The sequence below is a fragment of the Ptychodera flava genome, assembly GCF_041260155.1.
Source record: "Ptychodera flava strain L36383 chromosome 23 unlocalized genomic scaffold, AS_Pfla_20210202 Scaffold_23__1_contigs__length_28996876_pilon, whole genome shotgun sequence".
Classification (NCBI taxonomy): Eukaryota; Metazoa; Hemichordata; class Enteropneusta; family Ptychoderidae; genus Ptychodera; species Ptychodera flava.
The window spans coordinates 5912955-5939486 of record NW_027248277.1 but is presented as its reverse complement, the minus strand read 5'-3'; the positions used below and the strand labels follow the sequence as shown (position 1 = coordinate 5939486).

General features: G+C 36.9%; 3 protein-coding genes across 4 annotated transcripts in view; 1 reads left to right on the top strand and 2 right to left on the bottom strand.

The window, feature by feature from the left end:
• Window positions 1-26532, top strand: part of LOC139124093 (methionine--tRNA ligase, cytoplasmic-like) — a 34537-nt gene that overhangs the window by 1037 nt on the left and 6968 nt on the right. For both annotated transcript variants that reach the window (XM_070690230.1, XM_070690229.1), the window contains exons 2-14: window positions 1264-1354; window positions 4078-4159; window positions 5199-5318; window positions 5833-6105; window positions 7343-7452; window positions 8447-8563; window positions 9391-9594; window positions 14886-15087; window positions 15903-15977; window positions 17366-17632; window positions 18186-18303; window positions 18981-19194; window positions 19866-19997. In XM_070690230.1, coding sequence (XP_070546331.1) covers window positions 1264-1354; window positions 4078-4159; window positions 5199-5318; window positions 5833-6105; window positions 7343-7452; window positions 8447-8563; window positions 9391-9594; window positions 14886-15087; window positions 15903-15977; window positions 17366-17632; window positions 18186-18303; window positions 18981-19194; window positions 19866-19997 — 2005 coding nt within the window. The remainder of the gene's footprint in view (window positions 1-1263; window positions 1355-4077; window positions 4160-5198; window positions 5319-5832; window positions 6106-7342; window positions 7453-8446; window positions 8564-9390; window positions 9595-14885; window positions 15088-15902; window positions 15978-17365; window positions 17633-18185; window positions 18304-18980; window positions 19195-19865; window positions 19998-26532) is intronic.
• Window positions 20244-22208, bottom strand: LOC139124095 (zinc finger protein 862-like). Its single transcript, XM_070690232.1, has 3 exons — window positions 22056-22208; window positions 21711-21909; window positions 20244-21453 (listed from the first exon to the last, which is right to left on the bottom strand). Exons 2-3 carry the CDS (start codon window positions 21886-21888, stop codon window positions 21269-21271), a joined length of 363 nt encoding a protein of 120 aa, XP_070546333.1. The 5' UTR covers window positions 21889-21909; window positions 22056-22208; the 3' UTR covers window positions 20244-21268.
• LOC139124094 (uncharacterized protein C17orf113-like) lies at window positions 22365-26529 on the bottom strand. Its single transcript, XM_070690231.1, has 7 exons — window positions 25731-26529; window positions 24459-24802; window positions 24032-24235; window positions 23660-23821; window positions 23184-23374; window positions 22668-22921; window positions 22365-22518 (listed from the first exon to the last, which is right to left on the bottom strand). Exons 1-5 carry the CDS (start codon window positions 25987-25989, stop codon window positions 23339-23341), a joined length of 1005 nt encoding a protein of 334 aa, XP_070546332.1. The 5' UTR covers window positions 25990-26529; the 3' UTR covers window positions 22365-22518; window positions 22668-22921; window positions 23184-23338.

Sequence of the window (26532 nt, the reverse complement as noted above, 5' to 3'; positions counted from 1 at the left end):
GAAAGAGACAAACACAAACAGGTATGTACGTCATCCATTCTCAAGTTCAATAACATCCTGTTGACTAAGCTCAAATTGTTTTGTCAATAAGGCCAGCGTAAATAAAGTCTTTGTTTCATGTCCACTCAAAATTTTAAAAGGTAAGCAAGTAAACGATTCGAAAAAAACACACAGAATGTTTCACTATATGCTGATGAGTTTTGTTGATTGTTTCCATGTTATATGAGCGCACCCAAAACAGAAACTTCTTTTTCATTTCTATGATTTACACTACAATCTGTAAGCATGTAAATGTTTTGAATACAATCAACTGAACAAAACTTGTAGAAAAATTGTAGGCAGGAAAACTTGTATTTTTCAGAGAGAAAAAACAAACAGTGTACTGAAATGGGACTTTACTGCATAGCAATCTTCATACACGGAGCTGTCAAACAAAGAATTTATTTTGGTGGCTTGCCAAATAGCACTTTTTGACATGATGCAAGGATCAAGGTCATCAATGCAAGCGTACACCCAATCTTGTGCCACTGCACATCAAACAACTTAGACCGTGTTGTTTTGTTTTTGTTTGCTGTTTTGAGAAAATAGCAAACCTTTGCGAACATGTCAAGTGTTGTAATTCAGTCCGATTGTATTCACCGTCTGAAATTGCATTGCATACCTCAGTGGCAACTCAAGTATTTGTCAGTCCTAATTCTCTGAAAGATTTACCCATGTTACCATTCACAGTTACACAATGAAATTTATTTCAGTGTATTACAAATTTGCTTTGAATTTGCAAATCAATTGAAGGTGTATGATCAAATGTACCTTGAAATCTTCATCTAATGCAACATACCTGTGTGCAATACTCAACATTGGTCCCAGTGTTGATGGTTGCTTTTCAAGTATCATTATATAGTTACACATCACACTGGGTTGTTGTTTTGAACTTTTTCCCCTCAAACTCTAACCTTCTCATCCCTAATCCCCTGTGAACAGGTCCACAATCACTATTGATAACAAAGGCTTTGGGCCGAACCATGATGGTTAAAAGGTTAATAAGTAATCAATAAGTTTCTCTCTTTTGAACAAAGATTACATTAACTGTGATTGAAATCTTATTTTTTTCTCCAAAGGATGAGTAACTCTCAATAAAAATTTTCAACAAACACTGATTGTATGTTTTTGCAACCTTGAAATTTTCAAATGTTTCGATTCACTTTATTTTCAGTTTTAAGAAAAATACCGGTATTCAACTTTGCTTTCATTTATAATTTTCAGAGCATGTTGTGCCCTACCTTACCAAGAACCGACTGCCAGTCTTGGAAGTGGGCCAAGATGAGTACATTTTTTCAGCCAATACAATTACAAGGTGGGTGACATCATCAATATTTGCATACAGATTGAATTATGGGAAATTGCCATCAATCTTAGTCCAGTCAAAATAGGGTTAGACCCAACACAAATTGCAACAGAATTGTTTTCTTCAGAATGCATTTTGGAGGTACCCAGAACAACATACTAAAAGTTTACTTGAATCTGGCTAGGGGAAATGTCTAATTTGCATAAATCAAATATGGCTGTCCGCTATCTGACAAAATAACATTGGGCCTTGTTTTAGCTTGTTTAACATGTGATATCTATCTACATAAACATTACAGATAACATGTTTTGTCGCAGTTTGGCACTAAAAAACCAATACAAATCGCAAATAATGCACTTCACAAATGAAGCCAATGTTACATCAAGAAAGATAATTAATGATTTAGACGACTAACCATGATTAGCAGGTGTCATATATAGAAAATCACGAAATAATGAAATCGCATTACTTTCTAACATCTTAATAGTGAAAGCTATCAAAATATTACTTGTTTTAATCTGACTGTAAGTTATATATGGAAGTCTCTCAAATCAACCTAAAAATTCTTTACAAAATACAGTATATTTATGAAGTATTTTATCACATTCAGGTGCCCCACAAACTGATTAAAATAGGCCTTCAGTGTTAAATGGGTCAATATTATAAATAAGTTTACAGTATATTTTCCATATTTTTAAAAATAAATGTCCAAGTACTTTAGTTCCTTTATGATTGATTCCTTGTGCTAAAAATGTACCAAAACCTTATTCATATAAAACTGTTACAGCATTTGGGTATTAATTTGGCAGCCATGTTTAATTTATGCAAATTATCACAGTGATTTTGTAAAACATTGAACCTCCAAAACTGTTCCTTTATGCTGCCCCCCAAAATATATTTCAACTTAAAAATCACTGAAATAGCTTGTTTTAATACGTGGTGTATGACTGAAAATGTCATTTGTAGGAATTTTGGCCGCGATATTGGATGTATGCAAATTATTAAAATGCCAACGTAAAACACTCTACCTCAAAAATCGTTTGCTCATGGCAAAATGTGCTGTGATATAAAAATCAAAGAAATAGCCTGTTTACTATGTGATGTACGAGCAAAAATATTATTTTGCAGAAATGTGGCAGCCACATTGGATTTATGCAAATTATCAAAGTTCCTATGTCAAACATTACATCTCCAAAATGATTCCCTGGGCCAAATAAGTAATGTTAGACTTAAAAATCGCTTGTTTTAACTTGTTTAACTCATGTGATATATGGCCAATGTTGTTATTTTGTCAGATAGCTGGCAGTCATATTTGATTTATTGAAATTAGACATATTTCCCCAAGGTAGATTCGACTAAACTTTTAGTATGTTGATCTGGGTACCTCTCTCAAATGCATTCTGAAGAAAAAAAATTCTGTTGCAATTTGTGGTGGGTTGGGTGCCAAAATGTCGTAGATTGACTGGATTACCTGTGGAGGGCAGCAGTCGATTCTTGGACATGCTGTACAACAAGTTTATCTCCTTTGTCATTAGTGAATGTTTCTGGTGTGACTTTAAAATATATCAAATTTTGTTGTGGTAAGTAATATAAATTTCAAAGTGAAAGTCCATTGCACAATTGGACTGCCAGTCTTACAGTCCTCTGCTACATCAAGACTGAAGAAAGCTGGGCCTGTCTTGCACTGTAGTTAAATTAACACTATCTTAGGGGGTCTGTTTGCATTCATTCACCATTGGAGGCACCCACAGACAACTGATTAATTAAAGGGGATGTGAGCAAGTTCAGGTGTGCTATTAACTGTAAAGAATTGATTGACAAATCTTACAATGTTTTAAACCATAAATGAAGCCTTTATTTTGTTCCCAAGGTAATCATTTTCACACAGACACATCTTTTCTGTCCGTCTCAGTAATGACTTTGCTTTACAATGTACCTCAATGCCTTCAACCTTGGCATGTGCTTTGACACCATAACTGGTCGATTTAAAAATCACTCGTCAACAACGAGAGGTTGAAATTTTCAGGCTATCGTCATGTAATAGTACTGTACCTTTGATCTTCAAACCATTACATATATGTTAAAGTTTCAATCTATGCAACTCTCAAATATTTTGTAATAATTCCTTTGCTCATTAACCAACAACAAAAAAAATGATTATTCTGGAAATATCTGCTCAGTATGCTAGCAAAATAAAATATTATGAGACCATGGTAAATGTTTGATCAACATCTGCTGCTATAGCATCCATGTAATGTGATGTTTCTAGAAGCAGTCACAGTGATCTCCCAGGATTTTCTGATAGAGTGGCGGCTAATTTGCATAACAATAACTGTAATTGTTATGGTAATGAGTTTATATTGTTTACCAAAAATTATAGAGTGGCGGCCACCACTCTATAATAGCTCTGGGGAGAAACACTGAGTCAGTTTCCATATTCAGATAGAATATTGAGGGCTGATGTGTTTCTCATGTAACAAGGTAAATTTTAATGTAAAATGAACAGGGTGAGGAAAAATCATTATTTATAACCCTGTTCCCCTTAGCCGTCAAGTTTCTGTTTGTGCAAGACTTTAAATATAAGATGACGCAAAGATGATTTCACATAGATTGCACATAAAATATTGGAGTAATTTTCAGGGTTTGGTTTACCAATGTAGTACATTGATCATTTTCCCCCTCCCCCCCCCCCTGGACAGCCCTTAAAAGGTTTGCCATTACTTTTATCTCAGGTACATTCTCAGCAAAGGCAGCAAAGATGTGGATGACATTGGAGTGGAGCAGTGGTTGGAATGGGAGGCCACTCAACTTCAGGTGGGTCAAAGTTCAGGTTAGGTCAAAGGTCAAATAAGATGAATGATATAGGATGAGTATTAAACTGAATGAAAACACAGCAAACATATATTTCACTTTCAAACCTAGCAAAATAACAGTCAGCGGTACATGAAGACTTTCTACAAATCTAGATTTCACTTTTGTAAACACTAAGCATTTTACTTTCTGTTTGTCAAAACGAAAGCAAATACATCTACCTCATTACGTTTGAGTATTTCATCTGGACGTATTCCAAATATTTTCTTCACCAAGATAAGGACCTTGAATAAGTAAAATGTTTGCATCAGAAGCTGGACGTCACTCTCTTTCCATGAAGGTAGTTCATACCCCGAATTCAAAAGTGAAAGACTTAAACTTTTGCTCAAACTTTCATTTGCAAACATTCAGCCATTCTCTTTCAAAATCAAGAATAAAATTCAGAGATCACCATATAAACATTGATACCAGAGAAGCCAATTTACATAATATTGACCAATATTTGAAATTCAAAATATTTATAGTAAATTTGTGGATGAATATTAATGCTCATTAATATTATTGCATTGTCCACCACTCAAAGAAGTCTTGGGAGAAGTCTGCTTGAAAAAAGGATTTCTTCTTCAGAGTGAACACTGGCTGCCATTTTGAATTTTAAAGTATTTGAAAATTTTCGGCAAATTAATTTGCTTCGGCATTTCCCCATAAATTTCATAGTGATCTGAGTTTTATTCTGGACCACTGTTGTAAAAGAATGGTTGCAATTTTTTTGGCAAAGTATTTCAAAATTTCAAAATTCTCATTTTCCAGAACTTTCTACTGAATAATCTAAGACATTTGTCAGCAAACAGAGATGTATCGTTCATTTACCTCGAAAATAAGAAAGCATATGTTTTAAACTCAGATCTTTTTCAGGCATGAACAACAAATGCACAATAAAAGGTCTCTATCAGAGATGATTTGTTCAGAAAATGTTTGTTAATAGAACTGATAAAGAAAGAGTTTGCAAAAATCTGTAAATTTTTATTTTTTTTGTACACAGCCTTGTCTACAGCCGTACTTGGCTGGAATAGTGAACAAGACAAAACCAGACATCATGACACTTTCTGGAGTCCTCGGCCATTTGAATACATCTTTGAAAGGAAAGAAAAACCTTGTGCAGGTAAATAAGAGAGTTATTCATATGTGATTGTCAGGCACACCCAAATGACACTGGGCTTAACCTCCATCATGTAAACAATTAGATTGTGTTAGGGGGCCTTACTAGCATAATGAAACAACTTGATCCCCTAGGATTATAATAATGATTTGTAAAATTTTTTCAAAATAATATACTTTGCATTGAATGTGAACAGACCAGAACAACACTGGGTTCAGTCTTCATGAATCTTAGCTTGTGTTAGGGGGCCTCTCTGGTTTCAAGCAGTGACTTGACCCCTTAGGATCATGGCAATTAGTCAAGTTTTCCATATGAGTCTGATATTCCTCAGTCTTGCAAATGTGAAAAAGTGCATTGTGCTGAATTCTTTTCATGACCTGGGACATTATGAAGCGAGATGGCCTATAAAAGTTGAATTGGAGCAACCTAGAAAGTCCAAAAGATTAGGGTAAGAGATGGAGTCATATTCTCTCTCTCTCTCTCTCTCTCTCTCTCTCTCTCTCTCTCTCTCTCTCAGGACACACTTACAGCTGCAGATATTTCCGTCTGGGCAGCTCTGTATCCCCTGCTAGCCGAGAACGAAGGGCTGCAATCCCAGCATGCATCACTCTCCCAGTGGTTCAATGAGCTGTGGCGTCTTCAGGCATTCCAAGCTGCCGTTACCCTGGTGACCAAAGGGGAGGGCGTGAAGGCGTTCAACAACTCCATCGCTGCTCAGCCGGTGACGAATCCTGCCGTCACGGATGCCAGAGCACTGCAAAAGAAAGGAGCCAATGGTTCTGAAACTGAGGTGAGCATTTTCTGTAGCTTTCTACACCCACTGCAACATTTGCAGGAATTCATGCAGCCAGAAATGTTGGTTGCAATTTGGTGGTAATTACCCATACTTAGTTTAGCAAAATGCCAATTTCAGACCCTACCACATATATAAAACAATGGCTTTAGTACAGATGTGAAATTTATAAGTTATCCTCTTGTTGAAAGGGACAGAGTTGCTCTTTTTGAGCTTTTTGAATGAATGTTATTCGATATGAAAAGTAGTTCTTGTCGTTTGACATCTTGCAACTTGCTGAAATAGTGCAGCCAGACAAAATTGAACATCTTACAATCTGTTCAAAAAATGTTAGTTAACAATTGTTCCCATGCACGGCTGAAGTCTTTCATGAAGTTCAGACTTCTTGCAAATGTTTGTAATGACATCTTAATTGACGGTGCCTTTCATAGGATAAGGATAGAAGCTTTCCCTTATATTGTGGTAATGTTTATCTGTCATAGGAAACCAACTTGAGTTATCAAGTTGCTATCAAAATCAAATAAATAAGTAAATAAACAATAAATAAATAAATAAAATAACAAATAATTACTATTAAAAGCATAAATTTCAGGCTTTGTCAATTACCAGTGCAAACAGCCCTGAGTCATACTGGAGTCATGAAACCATTATGGACGCTCTTTCATGTATTGGCTGATACAGACCTGTACTAAAGATAAAAATTTGTAAACATGTACAAAAAGTCAAGTGAGCTATACTTCTACATACATAAATAAAATCTAATGGATTTGCAAAATCAGACAGTTTCTGTAATAAATTCACGCTGTTATAAAACTTTGCCTGAAGGTTGACAAACAACAGTGCATTTCATTTTCTGTAGAATGTCACATCACAGGTAAGTTTGACACATGCATTATGACTGTGTGACTCTGTGTACATGATTAAGTGTTATTGATTAACCACAAGTGGAATTCCTTGTAATTTTAAAGCAATAAATTGTACATATGTTCAATGTGTGTGGTAGTTGTAGAAATAGAAAATGACGTGCTCATATTTTATTGACCTTTGTTTTGTATAGTTACCCTGTATGTAACCTTGCCAGCGGCAATACATGTATTTTGTATAGCGCCCCCACATGACTGTATGCTGAAAGGTCCGATTTCACTTATTTTAGCTGTAAGCACTGGTGGAATTACCTGAGTGTCACTTTTTTGTATATCATTGAAAATAATTTGTGATTTTCGTCACAATCTAGGTAGCTGATGAGAAGAGTTCAGCCACTCCAGCTGAAATTGCTGTTGCCAGGGCAGCATGGACAAATGGGAGGGAGGGTGTACCATTGCCATACCAGCCCACACATCCAATGTGAGTGGTCAATTGCAACTGTCAGTCACACTGATGTCATTTCCTGAGTTGTCGCATGCTCGATATCCTCAATAATGATATGCATTTATGCAAAGTGAATTAATGTAGTATGCGCCTCCAAAGTGAAAGACTTAACATTTGAACTTTCCTCAAGGAAGCTTTTCAGCCATTCTCTTTCAAAATCAAGAATAAAAGTCGGGGGTTGCCGTGCAAATTTTGGTACTAGAGAAACAAATTACCCAATATAAACTGATATTTTAAATTCAAAATGGCCGCCATCCCTGCATTAACTCTATGGAAAAAAAATTAAATTTTCGAATTTTGAAAAACTAAGCCTTTAATGTAGTTTTTCTTTGTCCAAGAGTTTTAAAATGAGCCCCCACAAGAGGTAGATCAGAAATGAATTTTAAAAATTTGAGAGACCGAATATCTGTGCCCGAGGTGCGTTTTCGGTTCCTTAATGAGCATCGTTAAATTATGCAAATCAACTAATTAGTCATTACCAAAACAAAACATTCATTGGTTTAACATTTATGTATGAAGAAATGTTCTGTAATAGATAATTATTAACACATAAAATATTCGTACAATGTTCGGTACCTTGCATTTTCTATTCCTGGTGAAAATTGAAAAAAAAAAGATATCTCCAGCCCCAGAAAATATATTTTTTCAGTTCACATTTGGTATATGTATAAATACCAAAGAGAGTTTATTTTAATGATATCAAGAGAATTGAATCCATATGGTCAATTGTGGTGTGCTTCTGCTTGCAGGCTCTCATTTTAATATAATCATATTTTTCCACATAACCTTACAGCATGATTTCTATGCAGTGTATGAGTGACCGGATATATCCATCTCCATCAGGAAGAAAAGCAACAGTGAACAACAACCTTCTACCAAACTACGTTTAATACTTACAGTTGTTCAACGTCGTTCACCTTTAGCTCTTGTTGCTATGGTTTTAAATCACAATCGGTTGTTGTCTTCCCAGATTACCGGTGAAAGACAAGAGAAATGTCCTCATTACCAGTGCATTGCCGTATGTAAACAACGTGCCTCATCTTGGTAATATCATTGGCTGTGTCCTCAGCGCTGATGTATTTGCAAGGTAAGTTGAACAGCGCCCTCAACATGCCTGGTAGGAAAGTAACCTGCTCTCTTTTTTCAACATGACTGCATAGTACAGTCCACGTAGTTCCTTAACCCTTTCACCCCCAGTTCCCTGTATACAGGTCCAACTTTACCATAGAAAACAATGGATTTGGGACAAACCATCGTGGTGAAAGGGTTAAAGGGACAGGTTGTTTATCAGCTTTATCTAAAAGCAAATTGACCAATTTGTTGAAAATTTCAATGGAAAGCAAACGGCTAACAGCATTTAAATACTCAATGTCAAAAAGGGTTAATTCAAGGACCAAGAATTGAAGACCCCCTTTGACTGAGTCCCATGCTAAGCATGGCCAGGAGATTTTGTCTGACCTGATTCAAACAACATTTTGTAGTGAAAGATTCATGAGCATGTCACAATGCAAATATTTGAATCCTACCAACACCTTGATTAGGGTGTTGTCCAACAGCTGTCTTACCTAGGATTATCCCCACACAACAAAAATCTGTTATTGCATTGTTAATTTTAAATCTTCCTGCGTAGACCAGACAAAGTGGCAGTGTTTCACATGTTCCTTTGGCCAGCTTCGTCCAGACCTTTCAATTTTCACTTGAACTTGAAGGTTATGTGACTTTTCTGAGCACAAGTCACCAAAGGAATACATAAGTTGTAAGCTTCCTTTCATGTCAGTATTATCCATGTAACCCTTTCACTACAATGCTTTGGCCAATTCTTGTAGTTTTCAGTGGCAGAGTTTGGCCTCACCACGTAAAATAGGGGTAGCAGGGTCCACGGATGTACTCATTACATTTTTATTCATTCCATAGGTTTTCACGTTTAAGCAATGACAACACATTGTTCATCTGTGGGACAGACGAGTACGGTACAGCCACTGAGACCAAGGCATTGGAGGAAGGATTAACGCCCCAACAAATCTGTGACAAGTACTTCAAGCTCCATGATGAAATCTACAAGTGGTTCAACATCAGCTTCGACTATTTCGGCAGAACAACAACACAACAACAGACCACGTAAGTTTAAAGGTCGTCCATTTAAAATAGCTCATAGACTATTAGTCCAGTCGCTGCCTGTGGTTTTCACACATGAAAGTATGTGTGCAAAAACCTGATTACAAAACCATAGCTAGGTCTAATATGTGCAAATGTCCCATATTTAGGGAAAATTTATTCCAATGAGTAGAAGATATTGATGGTATGGCTGAGGTAACGGCATCTACTGATATTGACTCTTTGACTCATACTGAATACAGTCAATTCAATGCACACCATAAGAATTGAGCAAAGAGCAAACTTTTTGTCGTGGTGGTCAAAATGAAATGAAATGACGTCACAACGGTACTTTTCTCTGGCCTTGTCTTAATGCCATTGTACCTCTTGAATATTTAATATCAACAGAATTCGTGCCAGTTAGACGAGTCTGTTGTATTTTACACTTCGCTGATTATTCACACACATCAAAGCGAATACCTGAGCTACACGTACCTGCATCTATCTAGACTTATTGTTCAGTTTTCGTAAAAACAACCACTGAAAGTTAGTGAAATTGACTCTTTTTGATACTGGTAGAACAGGTTTTATATCAATACTTACTGAAATACAATTTTATCATTGCAAGGGCAAATTGAAGTAAGTCCTCAAAGGAATCAATAACTCTGTCACCCCTATTTCCAAATAAACTGGTCCACTCTCACCATTGTTAACCATACGTTGTACAACAGCTATGTTTGCTTTATGGGCAAAGGGTCAAACTTGAACAAGGCACGATCATTTCCTTCTGGGTGATCTTATGATGTGAAAGAAATGACCCGGTTGGTTACTACATATCCTGCATAACTTTAGGTAGGATACTGATATCTCTTTGACCAAGTTCATCACTCTGTACCAGGTCATGTACACTGATAAACACAGACACTGATATGATTCATGTCACAAGAAAAACATCATTGTATTTAATTCCATATAAAATTCATTGTAAACAATATATGTATACCAATTTTAAGATGCAAGTACTGTAGGAAATCTTTACACTGAAAAATCTGAGATAACACAAGTATGATATCACAAATCATTTCATTTCACATCAGTGTACAAGATACAAAAATCTTATTGTGTAAGGTTATATGCATATTAAAACAGTAATCGAAATTGACTTCTGCTGATGGCGTGAATTTAAAAGGAGGGATCATCTGTACTACTACTCAAATGTTGTATGGGACCCATACAACAAATGATAACACTGTATCCAGGGTACAGTGGTGATGATAAAGTTACAACATGTTTGTCATAATGTACATAAAAATTTAATTGTAGCAGTTTTGTCAACGAAAACGCTGCACAGGTGCAGTTCTAACAATATATCCCTTTAGAGTGTATTTGTAAGTTAGAAAACATGTTGAAGGCAGAAATCCTCTTTGTTATTTTGTCAGTCAATGATAGAAACAAACCATCGATAAAATAATATGTATTTGCTAGGTTTTCATGAATATTAATGAATACTCATGAATATTGATGAGACATCATCAGAATCAGAAATGCAAGGACAAAACCTTGAAAGTAGAAAGTCTAAGTCCACTCAGTAATTATGGTACAGTCAAACAATGATGAAAAATTCAGAAAAGTTTTTTTGTATATCACTTTAACTACAAAAAATATAAGGTAAGCTACCAAACTCACTACAGATTACATGGCAAATACACAGTGTGCTTCAGTAGTAAGGCAAAAGTAGCTAAAAAGGCAATCTGGCCTTTAATAAAATTTCATACTTTGGCTTTTAATTCATCAATCACCTGTTCTAGAAACGGAAACATTGATTGATCTTTTCAGTTTTACTCCAACACAGTTTGGTACAATTTGTTGGGATATTATTACTGTACAAACTCTTTAATACAGTGGTTGTCCCTTGCAGCTGCAACCACGCTGCAAGGTACATCATCTGTCAGTGCTATACCAGTGGGGCCGTTCAGCCCATCGCCATCACTGTCAATACGACAAACTTACCACTACTCTCAAACTTCAGTATGCAGCTAATAGCACTTACATAGATATACATGTAGCTATCATTTTCAATTGCTATTCCCATGGGATATCCCCACTGACCAAACACAACCTTACAAACAAAGGAATACAAATACTGGTCATCTGCATTGAATACCTGGATACGTTGGTTATTGTAGTCTGCTACAAATACCATTCCAGTAGTTGCTATGACTACACCCCATGGCCAATTGAATTGCCCTTGACCTTTACCTTCTGACCCAAATGACCTAAGGTATTTACCATGTTGTGTATAAACCCTGACACAATGCCCACCATAGTCTGTCACATAGACATTGCCATCTACAGGACTAATCCCAATACCATATGGATTTTTCAACTCATTTTGTCCAAAGTATCTGATGACATGTCCATTCTCATCACTGACAACTACTTGCTTATTGTTGTGATCTAAACTATAGTATGTATTATCACTTGATATAGCTATATCCTTTGGACTGAAAGGGTTGTTAAACTGTTTGAATTCCAAAATTTTCTTAAATTTCCCTCTCTAGTGGTTATCTGCAACCTATTATTGTTCCTATCTGCAGTGACAATGTCTCTGTCTTTGTTTACGGCCACACTCCAGGGATAGTTGTACTGTCCCTCAGCACTTCCTTTACTGCCAATGGTCTTCACCAATCCTTTTACGACAGGTATGATGACAGGACAGCCTGGTGTTGGTTGATCTCCTATTGTCATGGTAACTTGATATTGTCCATCCGATTGTCCAGCCACTGTAACTCTGTGTGTACCATCTCTGTTATCAGCTACATTGATGTCTTCCCATGATGCATCAGGTTTTCTTACCTTGGCTTTCACTTGTTGTTTTGGGATGACTTGGTTTCCTGTGGAATCTCTGGTTGTGATCAGTAGGTCTGCAGAGTCACCTTTCAGGAGTTGTTTTGGAATGTTTTCAACTGTACACTTTGACATACACACATCAGATTTCAGTATTCCCAGAATTCCATGCTCAAAGAATTCATCATGTGGTGTGAATATGAAATCATCATGTTTAATGTATGCCATAGTTTCCATGGTAATCAGTTGCTTGATACGAGTGCCAACATCACCCTTTGTGGAGAGAAGTTGAGTAGCATTCCCATGTAGCATCAGAGTCTCTATGTAACTGCATACACTCTTAATGTTACCATGTTGTAATTCCGTCTCGTCAACATCAACAGCTGCTCTTTTAATTTTCATTTTGTAGTTGTTTTTCAGTTCATCTATCAGTCTCTGCTCTTCTCTCTTTATTTTCTTGATGATTTCTTCTGCTTTCATTCTCACCTTCCTTTCTTCTCTGCTGCACTGCTCTGTAAGATCAGTGTGTATCTGCTTGGCCAGGGTTTTGTTCTTTTTAGCTTCCTGTTTTTTCACCTTCAGTTTGTCAACCATGGCTTTTAATTCTGTAAGATACTCATCTGCTGCATCTTTCAAGTCTCTGTGTACATGTTCTGGTATGCGGTGTTTGACTATGGTGCAGTCTGAACAGACAGGTACCTGACAGGTTTCACAGTAGAATTTGATCTCATTCTGGGTGTGAATGGTGCAATATTCAACTGCTTGTAGCATTATTGGACTGGTTGACTTTGCTGTTTCATATTCTGCAATGGTCATTAGTTGATGCTTCCGTGTAAGGGGTAGATTTTTGTGTACTTTAACACAACTGTCACAAAGATATGATTGGCACTCCACACATCTGTGAGTGGCTGTATTCTCTTGGCAGCCTTCACATTTGATTTCAGTTCCCTGCATTAACTCCAGTCGTTGCTTGAATATTTCAATCAGATTGCTCATAAAGAAGTTGCCTTTTATCGCTGGCACTCCTCCAACAGGAAGCTGATATTGCTGTCGACATTCTGGACAGTTTAGAGATCCAGTCTTCTCAACCAGTGTGACTAAACACTGCTCACAGAATGTATGCAGACATGGTAGAATTTTAGGAGACTTGAACTGCTCCAGACAGATGGTACAACACAGGAAATCTTCACCGATTTCTTCCAAAACTTTGCGTTCAGAAGCAGCAGCCATTGTGCATAGGTGTGTCAGTAAACCAACCTGAGACAGGTACAGAGCTGATAGCAGATAGGGACCCTCAGGATGATATTGCAGATAGGTTCATTGTGTCATGTGACCTATGAATGGTTATAGTTCTGAACATATGCAAATTTTATATGAGCAATGTACACTAACTTAGGGAGTTCTGGATGACCTACTTCTTTATCACATGATCCACTTCTTTTGAATGCTGATGTGTGACAGAGCTCAGAGGTCGTTTGCACAACAATATAGATCAGGATGTTTATGAGCAGTGTTGTCATTGAATGATTTGAACTGGATTAAATATTATTGCATCAGTACAAGGTTGTCAGTGACATTCTGGCAAAAATCTCAGTTCATCTGAAATTATCTGGAATGACCTCTTACATTTGTTTACATTCAAACAAAAAATAATCTTTGTGTAGAACCATTATTCAACATTTATTAGAAAATAATATTTGTCATTCACATCGCGGATTCCAGTGTCTTTTTCTAGCACATTAAATGCTGAAATTTGCAGTCACGACTTAATTTCACTGATGTGATTAATGGATGCTTTTGGACTGTAAAGTAAAAATAGATCCATAAACAGTCATAGTTTGGTTCAGTGGTACTGCTTTCTCAGGGAAGTGTAGTCCTCTACAGAGTGAAATGGGGATTAAAGAAGAATGTACCTGGAAAGTGAAAGTGTTCAATTTTTATCAAACTTTCCTCAGGAAAACTTTGAACCATTATTTTTCAAAATCATGGATAAAAACTAGGGTTCATTGTACAAATATTGGTATCATTGAAATAATTTACCTACAGTTCACTGATATTAATATTGAAAAATAGCTGACAACCATGTGTTATCTCAGAGGAGAAAAAAATTGATTTTAATTATCACGAAAAACTAGAGAATGAAAAAGTGGTAGATTTGAAGAGAACTAAAATGCTTTAAAATCCAAATACCTGTCCATAAGCTACAGTCTGCCTTAAAATAGAAAAATAATGCGAAAATGAAAGTTGTGACAGACATGTATCAGCAAATAGTGTACATAAAAATTATTACAGACATCCATTGAACCAGTGTTACACATTGTATTATTTGACTTATACAGTTTTAATGTTTTTTTCAGTGATGCAGAAGAGCAAAAATTTCTTTTAGAATATGGACTGATTGTTTTATGATTCATAGTTCTAGTTAACTGTCACTTAACTGTCTGTTTTTTCTCCATTTAATTTGACAGTATTGCACAAGATATCTTCTGGCGTCTCCATGAACGTGACTTCACTTTGAAAGACACAGTGGAACAGCTTCTCTGTGAAAACTGTAATCGATATTTAGCTGACCGTTTTGTGGAAGGGAAATGCCCTCTGTGTGGTTTTGACGATGCCCGTGGTGATCAGTGCGACAAGTGTGGCAAACTAATCAATGCAGTGGAACTAAAGGTGAGAGGTCACATATTTGACCAAAAGGTTACACATCCTGGCACTTTTGTAATCATGAACATTTTCCAACTGACAAGTAAATACTGGGTATTTAAATTTTCCATTCATTGTGATGCCTTCCAGCATTGCTTAGCAATAGTGATATTCACTTTTGACAGAAAATGAACAATGTCTGCCTGCGAAAGATGGGATGTACCTCGAGAAAAGATATTTGGACTTTAATAGAACTTATAAATTAATAGAACTTTAACAGCACTTAAATAGAACTTTAACCCTTTCACCACCATGGTTTGTCCCAAATCCATTGTTTTCTATGGTAAAGTTGGACCTGTATACAGGGAACTGGGGGTGAAAGGGTTAATAGAACTTTACCAATATGCTGATTGCGTGGACTCATTGATGCTTGTAAAAAGAGTTTCACCATCTTGTTTCTGTGAAAGTTTTAATTACATTTTCCCCATCCAGTTAGCACGGGGATGGCAGCGATTTTGAATTCCAAATTGTAAAGTAGTCTGTTTCTTGACTACTAAAATGTGCATAGTCACCCTCGGATTTTATTCTTGATTTGGCAAGAGAATGGTTTATATTTCCCTCAAGGAGAAATTTCCCATGTGAAAGATATGAGGAAAGTTTTGATCCTCCAGTTTCAAAGGTGCATACTTCCCTTAATAACACAAATCCGTACTCCACAAACATATATTTAATAGCTACACCCCATGATACATTGTCAGGCTGTGTGGCAAATTCCATGTCAAGACTGATAAGTAAGATATGATTTTTCCGGTCCAAAACAAATTGCAATTTTGTTTCCATAGCAACCAAGATGCAAAGTGTGTGGACAGTCACCAGTCATCAAATCCTCAGAACACATCTTCTTAGATCTGCCAAAGGTAAGTGACAATTTTGTGACATACTGTAGGTGGCGCTTTGTTTGTGTGATTCAGCACACTGGCATGTATCATATGGAAGTTCATTTTCCATTGAATCTATGTCATGAAGAACATTGTAAAGAGTTTGAATAACATGCATGCTCTTTTAGCGTGTTCCAATTTGCAATCAGCAGATTGTTAGTAGCCTAAGGTAGAATTCCGCTCAAGGACAGATATTCAAACCCAGAACTTTAACTGTAGCAAATCTTTCTTTTCTGATCTACCACTTGTGGGGGTTCATTTTAAGGCTCATGGAGTACGAAACATTTTCACTGTCTTTGTTTTTGAAAATCAAATCACAGGAATGATGGCCATTTTGAATTTCAAAGACATGTATCAGATAATGTTAAGAATTTATTTCTCCAGAGCTAAACTTTGTGTGGTGACCCCTGAATTTTATTCTTGATTTGGTAATGTGAATGGGTGAAACTTTCATTGAGGAAAGTTTAAGCAAAAGTTTAAATCTTTCACTTTTGAGGCACATAGTTCCTTAAAAGACATCCCAATCAGTATGTATTCTGAGCCAATATGAAGTGCCATGATGCAGACAAATTGCCTGACAGTGTGCAGGGATGATGAAAATAGCTGGCAAAAAAACCTGTCTGTTAGCTACAATTTACTGGCTGTGAAAATTTATTTTCAGAAAAAATCAAGACATTTTGAACAAACTTTGTGCACTAAACACCACTTGTAACCACCTATACTTTTATTTTTGCCATTTGTAGCCAAAATTTTCTCCATCCCTTGTGTGTGATGCAACCACATTTGTTTTGGCTCACATTTAAAGATACAGGGCTGAGGCAAAGAATTTTCCTCTATTTTGTCAAATTGACACAACATTTCAGAAATGCGTATTTGTTAGAGGGCACTCTGCCTACCAATCATAGTAAATATTAAGACAAGTTTGAATTAGTGGCACCTAGCAAACTGACAGACTCAGGAAAATTCCTTGAAAAAGAATGCTAGCCAAAAAGACAAGTATGATCGCTACAAATACTTCAGGAATGTTTGTGTGCAAAAAGTTTCATAATGGGTACTACTAACTGTTCCACCATCCAACATGGCACTGAGCAATCATTCTGTTGTGTTGTGTTCATGTCTGAGCTGTTTGGCATATATCTCCAAGTAGATCGTGAGTGTGACTGTGTTATTACAAACAAAGCTTCAACCAAGTAATCCACATCAGGGATAAACAGTTGAGGACTGTGTCATCACTGATGACTTGCTCTTCTAATCTTGATTGACAGTACAGTGTCTGGTGTAAAAATATCTCCTGCAAGGAAGCTTTGTCATTGCATTAGTCAACATGTTAGACTTTGCAAAGCTTCAGAGTATCCTATTTATTTCAGTTGGAGCCTGAACTTGGAAAGTTTTTGGCAAAGAATTCAGCAGACGACAACTGGACGTCAAACGCGAAGAATATATCCTCATCCTGGGTGCGCGATGGTCTGAAGCCACGTTGCATCACAAGAGACTTGAAGTGGGGTACGCCGGTGCCGCTTGAAGGCTTCACTGATAAAGTGTTCTATGTATGGTTTGATGCCCCCATAGGGTATCTTTCAATTACTGCAAACTACTGCGACCAATGGGAAAAGTGGTGGAAAAATCCAGCTGAGGTATGTGTAATCCGATTGGCTGGTGGGAAGTCAATATTCATAATGTAGAGTCAATATAAGTCCATGATGACTTAGAGAAATCAGATACTAACTCTTTTGGAAGTGAAACAGCTAAAATCAGTTCTTCATTACTTGTACTAATTGTTTTACATACTTTGAATCATCATATCCCTCTTGCATTCAATTTCTCCATCAAACATGTGTCATAAACATTAAATATTTGAAACAGTTAAATATCTATCTTTTTTGTCAGGAATATATATAAAAGTGTTTTCAATACTCTAAGAATTTGCTGCAACTAATAATCATTAAAATAATTGTACTAATGTGAATCAGGATTGTATAGCTACTGCTTGGGTCAGTTGAAATGAACATGAACAAGTCAATATTATTGTCAGGAATGACCTCACAAGGTATTTCAGTCCTCAAGTACAAGATAATATCTTAGATAAACCCATGAAAAATGCCTCAAATTAAATGTTAAATAAATATGCTAAAGGTGACAGTTAGTGGTATTTTGTTCAGCTAATATTTTATCCATGTTTGTTTCCAGGCCACACTCTACCAGTTCATGGCCAAAGACAATGTTCCCTTCCACAGTGTAATATTCCCTTGTACTTGTATCGGAGCCCGTGACAACTACACACTTGTCAATCATCTGATAGCCACAGGTAGGTTAATATTAAGTTGTAGATAGGGGTCATGAGGGTACTGGTGAGTCAATATCAAGTATTATTTACTTAAATATTGTAAAAGTATTAATTATGAGTTAAAGGTTTATTGGACTTATCAAAGATATTGAATTACGTGTGGAGGTGACTGTGTAAACATCAAAATGTTATTGCCCTTGAGAAAGATTAATATAGTTCATTGGAAAAACATGTTGGGGCCTATGTAAGTTGTTCTACAGTATTACTATACAGGTGTTGGTTGTTACAAGGTCGTTATTATACAAAGAGATGTTGCTGATATTGCATAGCATATGTCATCCTTCAACTGTGCAATATTTTGTATTATTTACACCTAATGCAAGTCAATAACATTGGAGACAAATAATAATTATGACAATTACAGTCAAAAGACAGTGTTTTAATATTCCTATTTTCACAATGGTAAGTGCTGACCTTAGTACAGGACATCAGATCTAAAGAACAAGTCACCCTAGTACCGTCACACATCAAAGTGACCTAGAGAGACTTAAGCAACTCAATATGTCGTCTTTCTTCATTCCTTCCATTTCTACTCCACTCCAAAGTAATTGTGACTGAAAGCAGCAGTCACTTCACACACCTCCAAGCAAGATACATAACTTTAAATTTTCCCCCTATTTTCGTTTTTTCCATAACAGAGTATTTGAATTATGAAGACGGCAAGTTCTCTAAAAGTCGCGGTGTTGGCGTGTTTGGGAATGATGCCAGGGAGACCGGAATACCCTCCGATATCTGGCGTTTCTATCTTCTGTACATTCGACCAGAATCACAGGACAGCGCATTCAGTTGGACAGACTTCGCCCTCAAGAATAATAGTGAGCTGTTGAATAATCTGGGTAACTTTATTAATCGGTAAGTACCTATGAGGAATATTCACCAGGACACTACATGCATTCATTGTAGTGACTTCCAGTTTACTCCAATATTCAGTCAAGCCTGTGTATCATAATTGCTGACATCCTTTGTGGAGGAGGAACCATCAAATTCTCCACTGAGTGAACCCAATCGCAGCTAAACTAAATCAGTTAAATTTATACCATTTATATTAAATTACAATTTGTACTGCTGTAAACAATTGTTGCATCACCTGATTCTTAAATGGCTTAGTATCTGTAACTTTTAAAGGATTTGTTCGCTAATTTTGTTTTTAATGTCAACTACTTTTTCTTGTTCTACTCCCAAAAGCATTTTGAGAAACACAGTATTCAGCTTGTCAACTTGGCCTGTACTTGTGTAGACCGCATTGTTATCGTTAACATTGGAGTTTCAGTCTGGACTACAATTCAAATATTAACACTAACAGTACATAATATTCATATAAACATCTTGTTGACGCGCTAAATAATTGGTTTGTGAAAATGCTTTGGGAGTAGAACAAGAACTTGTGATTATTATACAAACCAAACAAGGTTACAGTTACTGGCCCTCTAAACAAGTAACCAGTGTTCAAGAATTTTGAATATTCACACATCCAATACCACAAAAGTTTGTTTTCATCTGACTTATGTTTGCTTTCTCAATAGTGCACTGGTGTTCTGTGAGCGTAACTTCAACGCTGAGGTTCCGCCCGTTACACTGACGGAGGACGACGAACAGTTGTTGGCACTCGTCAACCGAGAACTTCAGCTGTATTCGCAGAATCTCAGCAAGTGCAAGTATGTGTAAAATGGCAAAGGTCAAACTCCTTTTTAATTTTTACCGATCATGTTTTTGTTAAACAACAATTTTTGATTTTGTAAGCATTTTTTTTATTTCCATGCTAAGCTATCATTGCATCCCTATAGGAATTTGTTTCAACATTGACTGAAAAATGACAGAAACCTGAGAGGAATATCAAAATGACAATAGCATTGATTTTATTATCACACATCTCATATGTAACTCGTTGATCGTGTAAAGGGCGGCATAGTTATTGTTTGACCAAAACTGACCCGGAACTATTTTCAACTTGACAAAGTTAGGATTAAAATGTAAATTACATGTGTTAGAAAGGAAATCTGGTGTTTAAAAAATGGTACATCAAAAAATAACAGTGAGACCATGTGTCCTCCTGATGTCAGGTAAAATTGTCACCTACTCTCTGCACATTGTTCCTTGTTACGGCTATAATATATACAATTGAAATAGCGAGACTGATTCATTTCAACCCGATTTAGTCAATATATTCCTGAAAATTTCTTTGCAAGATATTTCTTCAATGAGATAGCAGTAATGTTATAAGGGACAAAGTTGCAATCATGTTGGCAACTATTCATGTTGTTGCTCACTGACACATGCTTAACTATCAGTCGTCAGATTTGATACCCAGTGTTCTCCCCAGGATTTTGAAATAGGGTGGCGGCTAATTTGCATATTAATTTGCATAATATTTACATATCATTTGCATGATTTTTGCATATGTGTCATGGGATCTCTACTTGCAACTGCAACTACACTGAAGACATCTTACTTTTAACACAAGACGCATTTGCTTTACATGATCAGTATTTTTATTAGCATTCTCAAACAGAGGACATCAAAAACTTAATCATAAATGGTAACAACATATTGGACAGGCAGATTAGTTTTGTCAAATATTTTATCCATACAATGTCAAATACTTGTATACATACTTTTGTATACATACAATAACACTTACTGCACAGCCAGTAAGATAATGCATAAATGTAAAAAAACAACGTAACAGTCATATAAAAAAACCCAAAAAATTGCATAAAGTCAGTGTAATGTAAATAAAACAATGTTACAGTCATATAAAAAATACAAAAAATGCATTAATTCAATGTAATGTAAATAATGTAACAGTCATATAAAAAATACAAATGCAAAGTTTTGGCAGTACAATAGAGCAATACAGCTTGTAAACATAGTACTTTCAGTGAACCACAGAGACTATTCCTACACTTTCTCCCCTGACACAAGCTCCCTAATCTAAATTGATGCGCCTAGTCTTCTTTGATGCCCAGATATCAGCAGCTGCAGAGAAGTCGAAGTGGTTCAAGTCAGGCCCCTCCACACTGATAAAAGTCAGGCACTGCAGGATCTTCTCTGACAATCTGTTGCGCAGCTTGGTCTTTATTCTTCCAATGGCTGAAAAGCCACGCTCACAGTCTGAAAATGGACAAGAATAGAAAATGCATATAAATAATAGAATTGCTGTATTTGTCCTACAGTACAAAAGTTATGTTGCAATGCATTCAAGTAAATTCAAGCATTATATATTAAAGTATTTTAAATTAGTGAATTATATTACAAATTTAGCACTAATCTTCAGATTCCTTTCTACAAAGTACTTCTGTTGTTGGTAACAAACATGTTAAAACAGTACTGTATAAACTTCTTTCATATACTTTATAGTATTTACTCACCAGCAGTTGACAGGGGCAGTGTCAGTGCTATGGAAGCCAGACGATGCAGTGAGGGTGTGATGTCAGCAAACTTGGTGATTACAGTTTCTAGCATCTCTCGGTAGCTAAGACCCTTGTACGTTGTTTCCATGGATGACTTCAGGAAATTGAATTCACTGGTGACTGCAGCTTCATCCATGCTGTAATGGCTGATTAAGGTCTGTTAAAGAAACCAAGGAAAGATATGAGTCATGTCAACACTGAGAAGGGAAAACAAAACAAACATAAGCTACCTGAATGGGAATTATGACTTTATGACTACATTCAAATTGTCATGAATTAAATTAATATCAGAACACTACTTACATCGACATTTCCAGGGCTGGCATCATCTTCAACAAGGCTCGGGTCAAAAATAGAGAATGCACCAATTAGTTGCACATCAGGAAACCGTTGCTCTAAGTTATCACAGACAGCATCAATGTACTTGTCATATACCTAATGATAAAAGAAAAAGAAATCATTTTACTCTCTGCAGTACAGAAACATGAAGTTTATTTCAATTTGTAAAAGTTCAATGCAAATGTTATTAATATTAATACAAATACACATAACAACTATTGTTATGAATGAAAATACAGCAACTCTTACGTGTCTTTGAATCGTTGCTTACAGCATCAGTAGAGGTCACACTGTGTTCTGCAAGATCTTCATTTAGGTAGGACTCAACATTCATGGTATGTGTTCCTGGCTGGGTCTTCAGTGTCCTGATCGCAGTAATAGTGCTGCTGATGATTGTATCGAGAATAGTCACATCTACATCTTTCTTCTGCAAGTAGATTGAAAAAAAAAATAAAAAATTTGATTTCACCTTGATGAAACATGTTTTGGGTTCATTAATGTTGTATCAATATTGATCATGGAACACTATCTTTGCAGGAACTAGCAACAACAAAAATGCTAAAACCAAATACACACCTGAAACATTAATGACAGTCTTGTCAAGTGGGGTAGTACATCACTGAGCATCAGAATGCTGGCTACAAAGTTGAACTGCTTTAAGAACATGGCAAGACCAGTAGCTGTCGCATCATGTCGTTCTTCCGACTCCCTCTCAAGGCTGACTATAATAGATGATAATGACCTCCTCACTGCATCCACAGCTCTCTGATGAGATAACCATCTGACGTGTTAGCCTCCTTCAGACGAACCTCACTGCTACCAAGGATTTTCTGTTTAAAAATTAAAAAGAAAACAACATTACATGGCTTGGAAAGTAGAAAATAGGTGAATTGAGAAAAAAAAAAAGATCAAATCAGAAAGTTCTGTTTCAAAATAGGATTGGATAAAAGGTCATTTTAAACCTAATGCAAAAAAAACTTTCCACACTCCTGACAATAAGAAGCGTTTGACACAAAAGACGTAGCAAACTCCCTGTGGTGACTGAGGTACAAAGTAATACAACTGACTTGATAATGATTTCTGCTGGCTTACCTGAATTTCTTGTAAACCAGCCATACGCACTGCCGAATTCTGATAAAAATAAAATAACTGCTGCAAGGTTGAACTTAGTCTCTTCAAGTAGGGGATGCCTGCCATCGCCTGTCCTGCTGCCAGCGCCAGTCTGTGTGCCACACAGTGGATGTTGATCATGACGAGTTAAGTTCTCTCAACTGAGTTGCTACCTGTAACAAAGGAAAATAATTTTTATTTTATTTGTTATTTACATCAGATATTGTGTATATCAAATCACACACAACTACACTATATTAAATAATACTGACAAGTACAAAAAAATGTAGAAACAAGACAATATAATTGTAGAAAACTATCGTTATATTTTGAAGAAAAAATGCATCAGGGCTCACCATTTTACACGAGACTACTGTGAAGACATGAAAATTAAAAAAAAAACAATCTGGTGAGAGTGATGCTCACAAAAAGACAAACTGCTATAATGGCACACTTACCCCAGTTCGCCTGCCAACCATGACAGCTGCCCCGTCAGACCCAAGAGCTGTACAGTCGGTGAAACTAAGATCTAGCTGTGCGAACATGTCCTGCGTGCTCTTCACAATGCTGCAGGCTTTGCCATCGGCTAAATCGTCTATATGTACAAATGCTGTCTTTACCTGTGAATGGGTAAAAAGAACAGGAAGTTTCATTCATTTATTCAACTAAATGTGTCAGCTTCTGAAACAAAACACTATCACATTGTGAATTTACTCTTGAACATAGTAATAATTTACAACAGTGCGTGTTATTCTCCTGAACTCCTAAATCAAATGCCTGCACCCTGCATACAATAGAACAAAATATCAAGTTGTGTGATTTGTACTTACTTCACACTTGTTGTCTGTAGTCTTGATGTATTTGATGTACGTTATGAGTTGCTTCAAGATGGCTACGTCGGTCGTTTCATCCATCAGAAGACTGAAGGTGGGACTTGAACGAATACTCTTGTAGATGTCATCACTGATCACTGTGGCAATGCTCATAAGCATTTCTTGGATAGCACGTTCAGAGGTGTAATGTGCATTTGCACCCTGAAAGCAGAAAAAAAAGGAAAAGATATATGATTATCTTTAAATTTAAATTGGGGTAACCAGTAAATAAAACCTCAATTTGAACATGTATCTTTGGAATGAACATCATCATTTTTAAATTACTGTACTGCATGCATTGATTTTGGGGGAAACCCCCCCCCCCAAAAAAAAAAAAAAAAAAAAAATTAAAACAAACAAAACCAAAACTGAAAATGTTCCTTACCTGATCTAAATGTTCTAAGTAGGTGCAGCCCATTCCCTTGACGAAATCCATTAGCGATGTAAACTTTGTGGTGTGGGATATCTCGTTCTTCCCTAACCAATACAAACACTTCATCGCTCCTTCAAGTGCCAGTCGTTGCATATTCACTTGAACCTGGAACACTTCGTTGACAGGAGTATTTTCTTTACCATCTCTCTCTAGACCAAGGGCTTGCTGGTGGGCCTCTGTTTCGCTGTGACGCTGAACACTGTCTTTTCTGATGGCGACACAAGGAATAGCACTCCACACACCAGAACCATTTCGGGCCTTTATGTTGAACTTCTGACATGCCCTGCATAGCATTCCTAAAAGAAAAGACGAAAAGGTCACTTTGTACAATAACAAAAGTATCCCGGACACTTCGATTTTACCCCCGAGTTTTTGCCTCCTTGGGTCTGGTTGTGACACGACGCGACGATGATTTACAAAACGCTGTAGCCGTTCGTTCCAGTGAAAATTGTTATTGAAGCCCTACAGCCATAAACGTAAACAGACATGAAACAAAATGGCCGCCGCCCTGCACGATAGATTCTAGAGAGACATAGCAATTATCAACACTCGCAAGTTACGGTGGCATTTGAAACTTAAAAATAACTTTCTAGAATAGGAGACCTACATTTGTTCCCCTGAAATGATGAGAGATATCAGAAACCACGCCGAACCGAACGATCTCTGCGTTCTCACTTTGAACTGTTAGTTAGTACTCTCCAGTACTCTCCTCCAATCATACAGTGCTCGGATCGGCACGAGCGCCCTTGAAATACACCGATCAATTTTGACAATATACACGACGCAAGGTTTTGACAAAAGACATTTATCGAACCGATCTGACATTTAGTTTATTAAAATCGCGAAAAAAAATCTCAAGACAGCTAGTCCCATGACAGTACTAGTGAATAAAACTCAAAACACGTCTTGAACGATATCACATGATTGACGGATAGTAAACAACAATAACAAGAAATGGCTGCCATTGAACACGTGCTACGATTGCAACCAGGAAGTAAAGTGAAATCGCGTTTTCGTACACTTAAATAGGGCGATCTCTTATTTTTTAATCATTAGAGTTAAGTTTTGCCCTCAAACTGGTGAATGGGGAGTGAAATTTGCGGGTAATCGGCCGCATGCCGAACACAAAAACTACGTTTACGTATTTAAATTTTATACGGACCGCGGACGTAGCACAGGCCAGTACAGTAAACGAAAACGGGCGACTGTATTTATTTCACCTACCTTTTTCATCTGGAGTGACAATCAACCATGGAAATAATTTTTTCCATGTCGGGTCAACACCAGTTACACGTCTCTTGTTCTGTGATGATGGTGAGTTCAAGGCCTTTCTCTTTGTTGATTTCGTAGCAGGCGATGACAAGATCGGTGAACAAATATCAGTTGTGGGGGTCGGAGAACACGTTGCCGTAGGGCTGCTCGGAGATGGGTTGGTCGAACGGCAGAGCCAGGAGTCATAAACTTGCGCTGAGACATGTTGCATTAACGATTTTCGCTGAGCAAGTGACGAGTTCCTGATTTTTTCTAGCTTTTTAATAGCTCATAGCGTTTGTGTTGCCGACATGTTCACGGCAAAAGTCTTTGAAGCACTTTACCCGTACCCTTACCGCCATCCTTGTCACCCCCAGGCCAAGTAATCAGCGTTGCCGCTGGCCGCGGTGACAACGTCTTTTATTGAACGTCTTTTATTTACGTCAGTAAACGGTTTACACCATCAAAATGCGTTTATAACACCTTCAAAATTAAGATTCTTTGAAATTGAACTTGACAAAACGAGGTTTAAGCGTGATAATTAGGGCCCAAAGAACGTAAACAAAAAAGAGGACAATGAACAGGACGTTCAAACAACGAATGTCGGTGAAAATGAAAAGATTTTACAAAGAACGGGGCCGTGATCACTGAGTGGCGGGCCAAGTGGTAAGCGTGGCGGCCTTGATTAAAGCGTGGCGGGTGTGGCCGTAAGCGTGGCGGCACCGCCACGCTATTTGTCCGCTGGGGAGAACACTGAGATCGCTATTCCCTACCT

What these genes read in the sequence shown, in the direction of transcription:
- LOC139124095 (XM_070690232.1), bottom strand. Translation starts at nt 21,888, where the DNA reads ATGGATGAAGCTGCAGTCACCAGTGAATTCAATTTCCTGAAGTCATCC. An exon ending in ACTGCCCCTGTCAACTGCTG is followed by an intron (nt 21,454 to 21,710) that starts GTGAGTAAATAC and finishes GTCCATTTTCAG; the next exon opens with ACTGTGAGCGTGGCTTTTCA.
- LOC139124094 (XM_070690231.1), bottom strand. Translation starts at nt 25,989, where the DNA reads ATGCAACATGTCTCAGCGCAAGTTTATGACTCCTGGCTCTGCCGTTCG. An exon ending in CTACAGACAACAAGTGTGAA is followed by an intron (nt 23,822 to 24,031) that starts GTAAGTACAAAT and finishes ACCCATTCACAG; the next exon opens with GTAAAGACAGCATTTGTACA. An exon ending in TGGTTGGCAGGCGAACTGGG is followed by an intron (nt 23,375 to 23,659) that starts GTAAGTGTGCCA and finishes CCTTTGTTACAG; the next exon opens with GTAGCAACTCAGTTGAGAGA.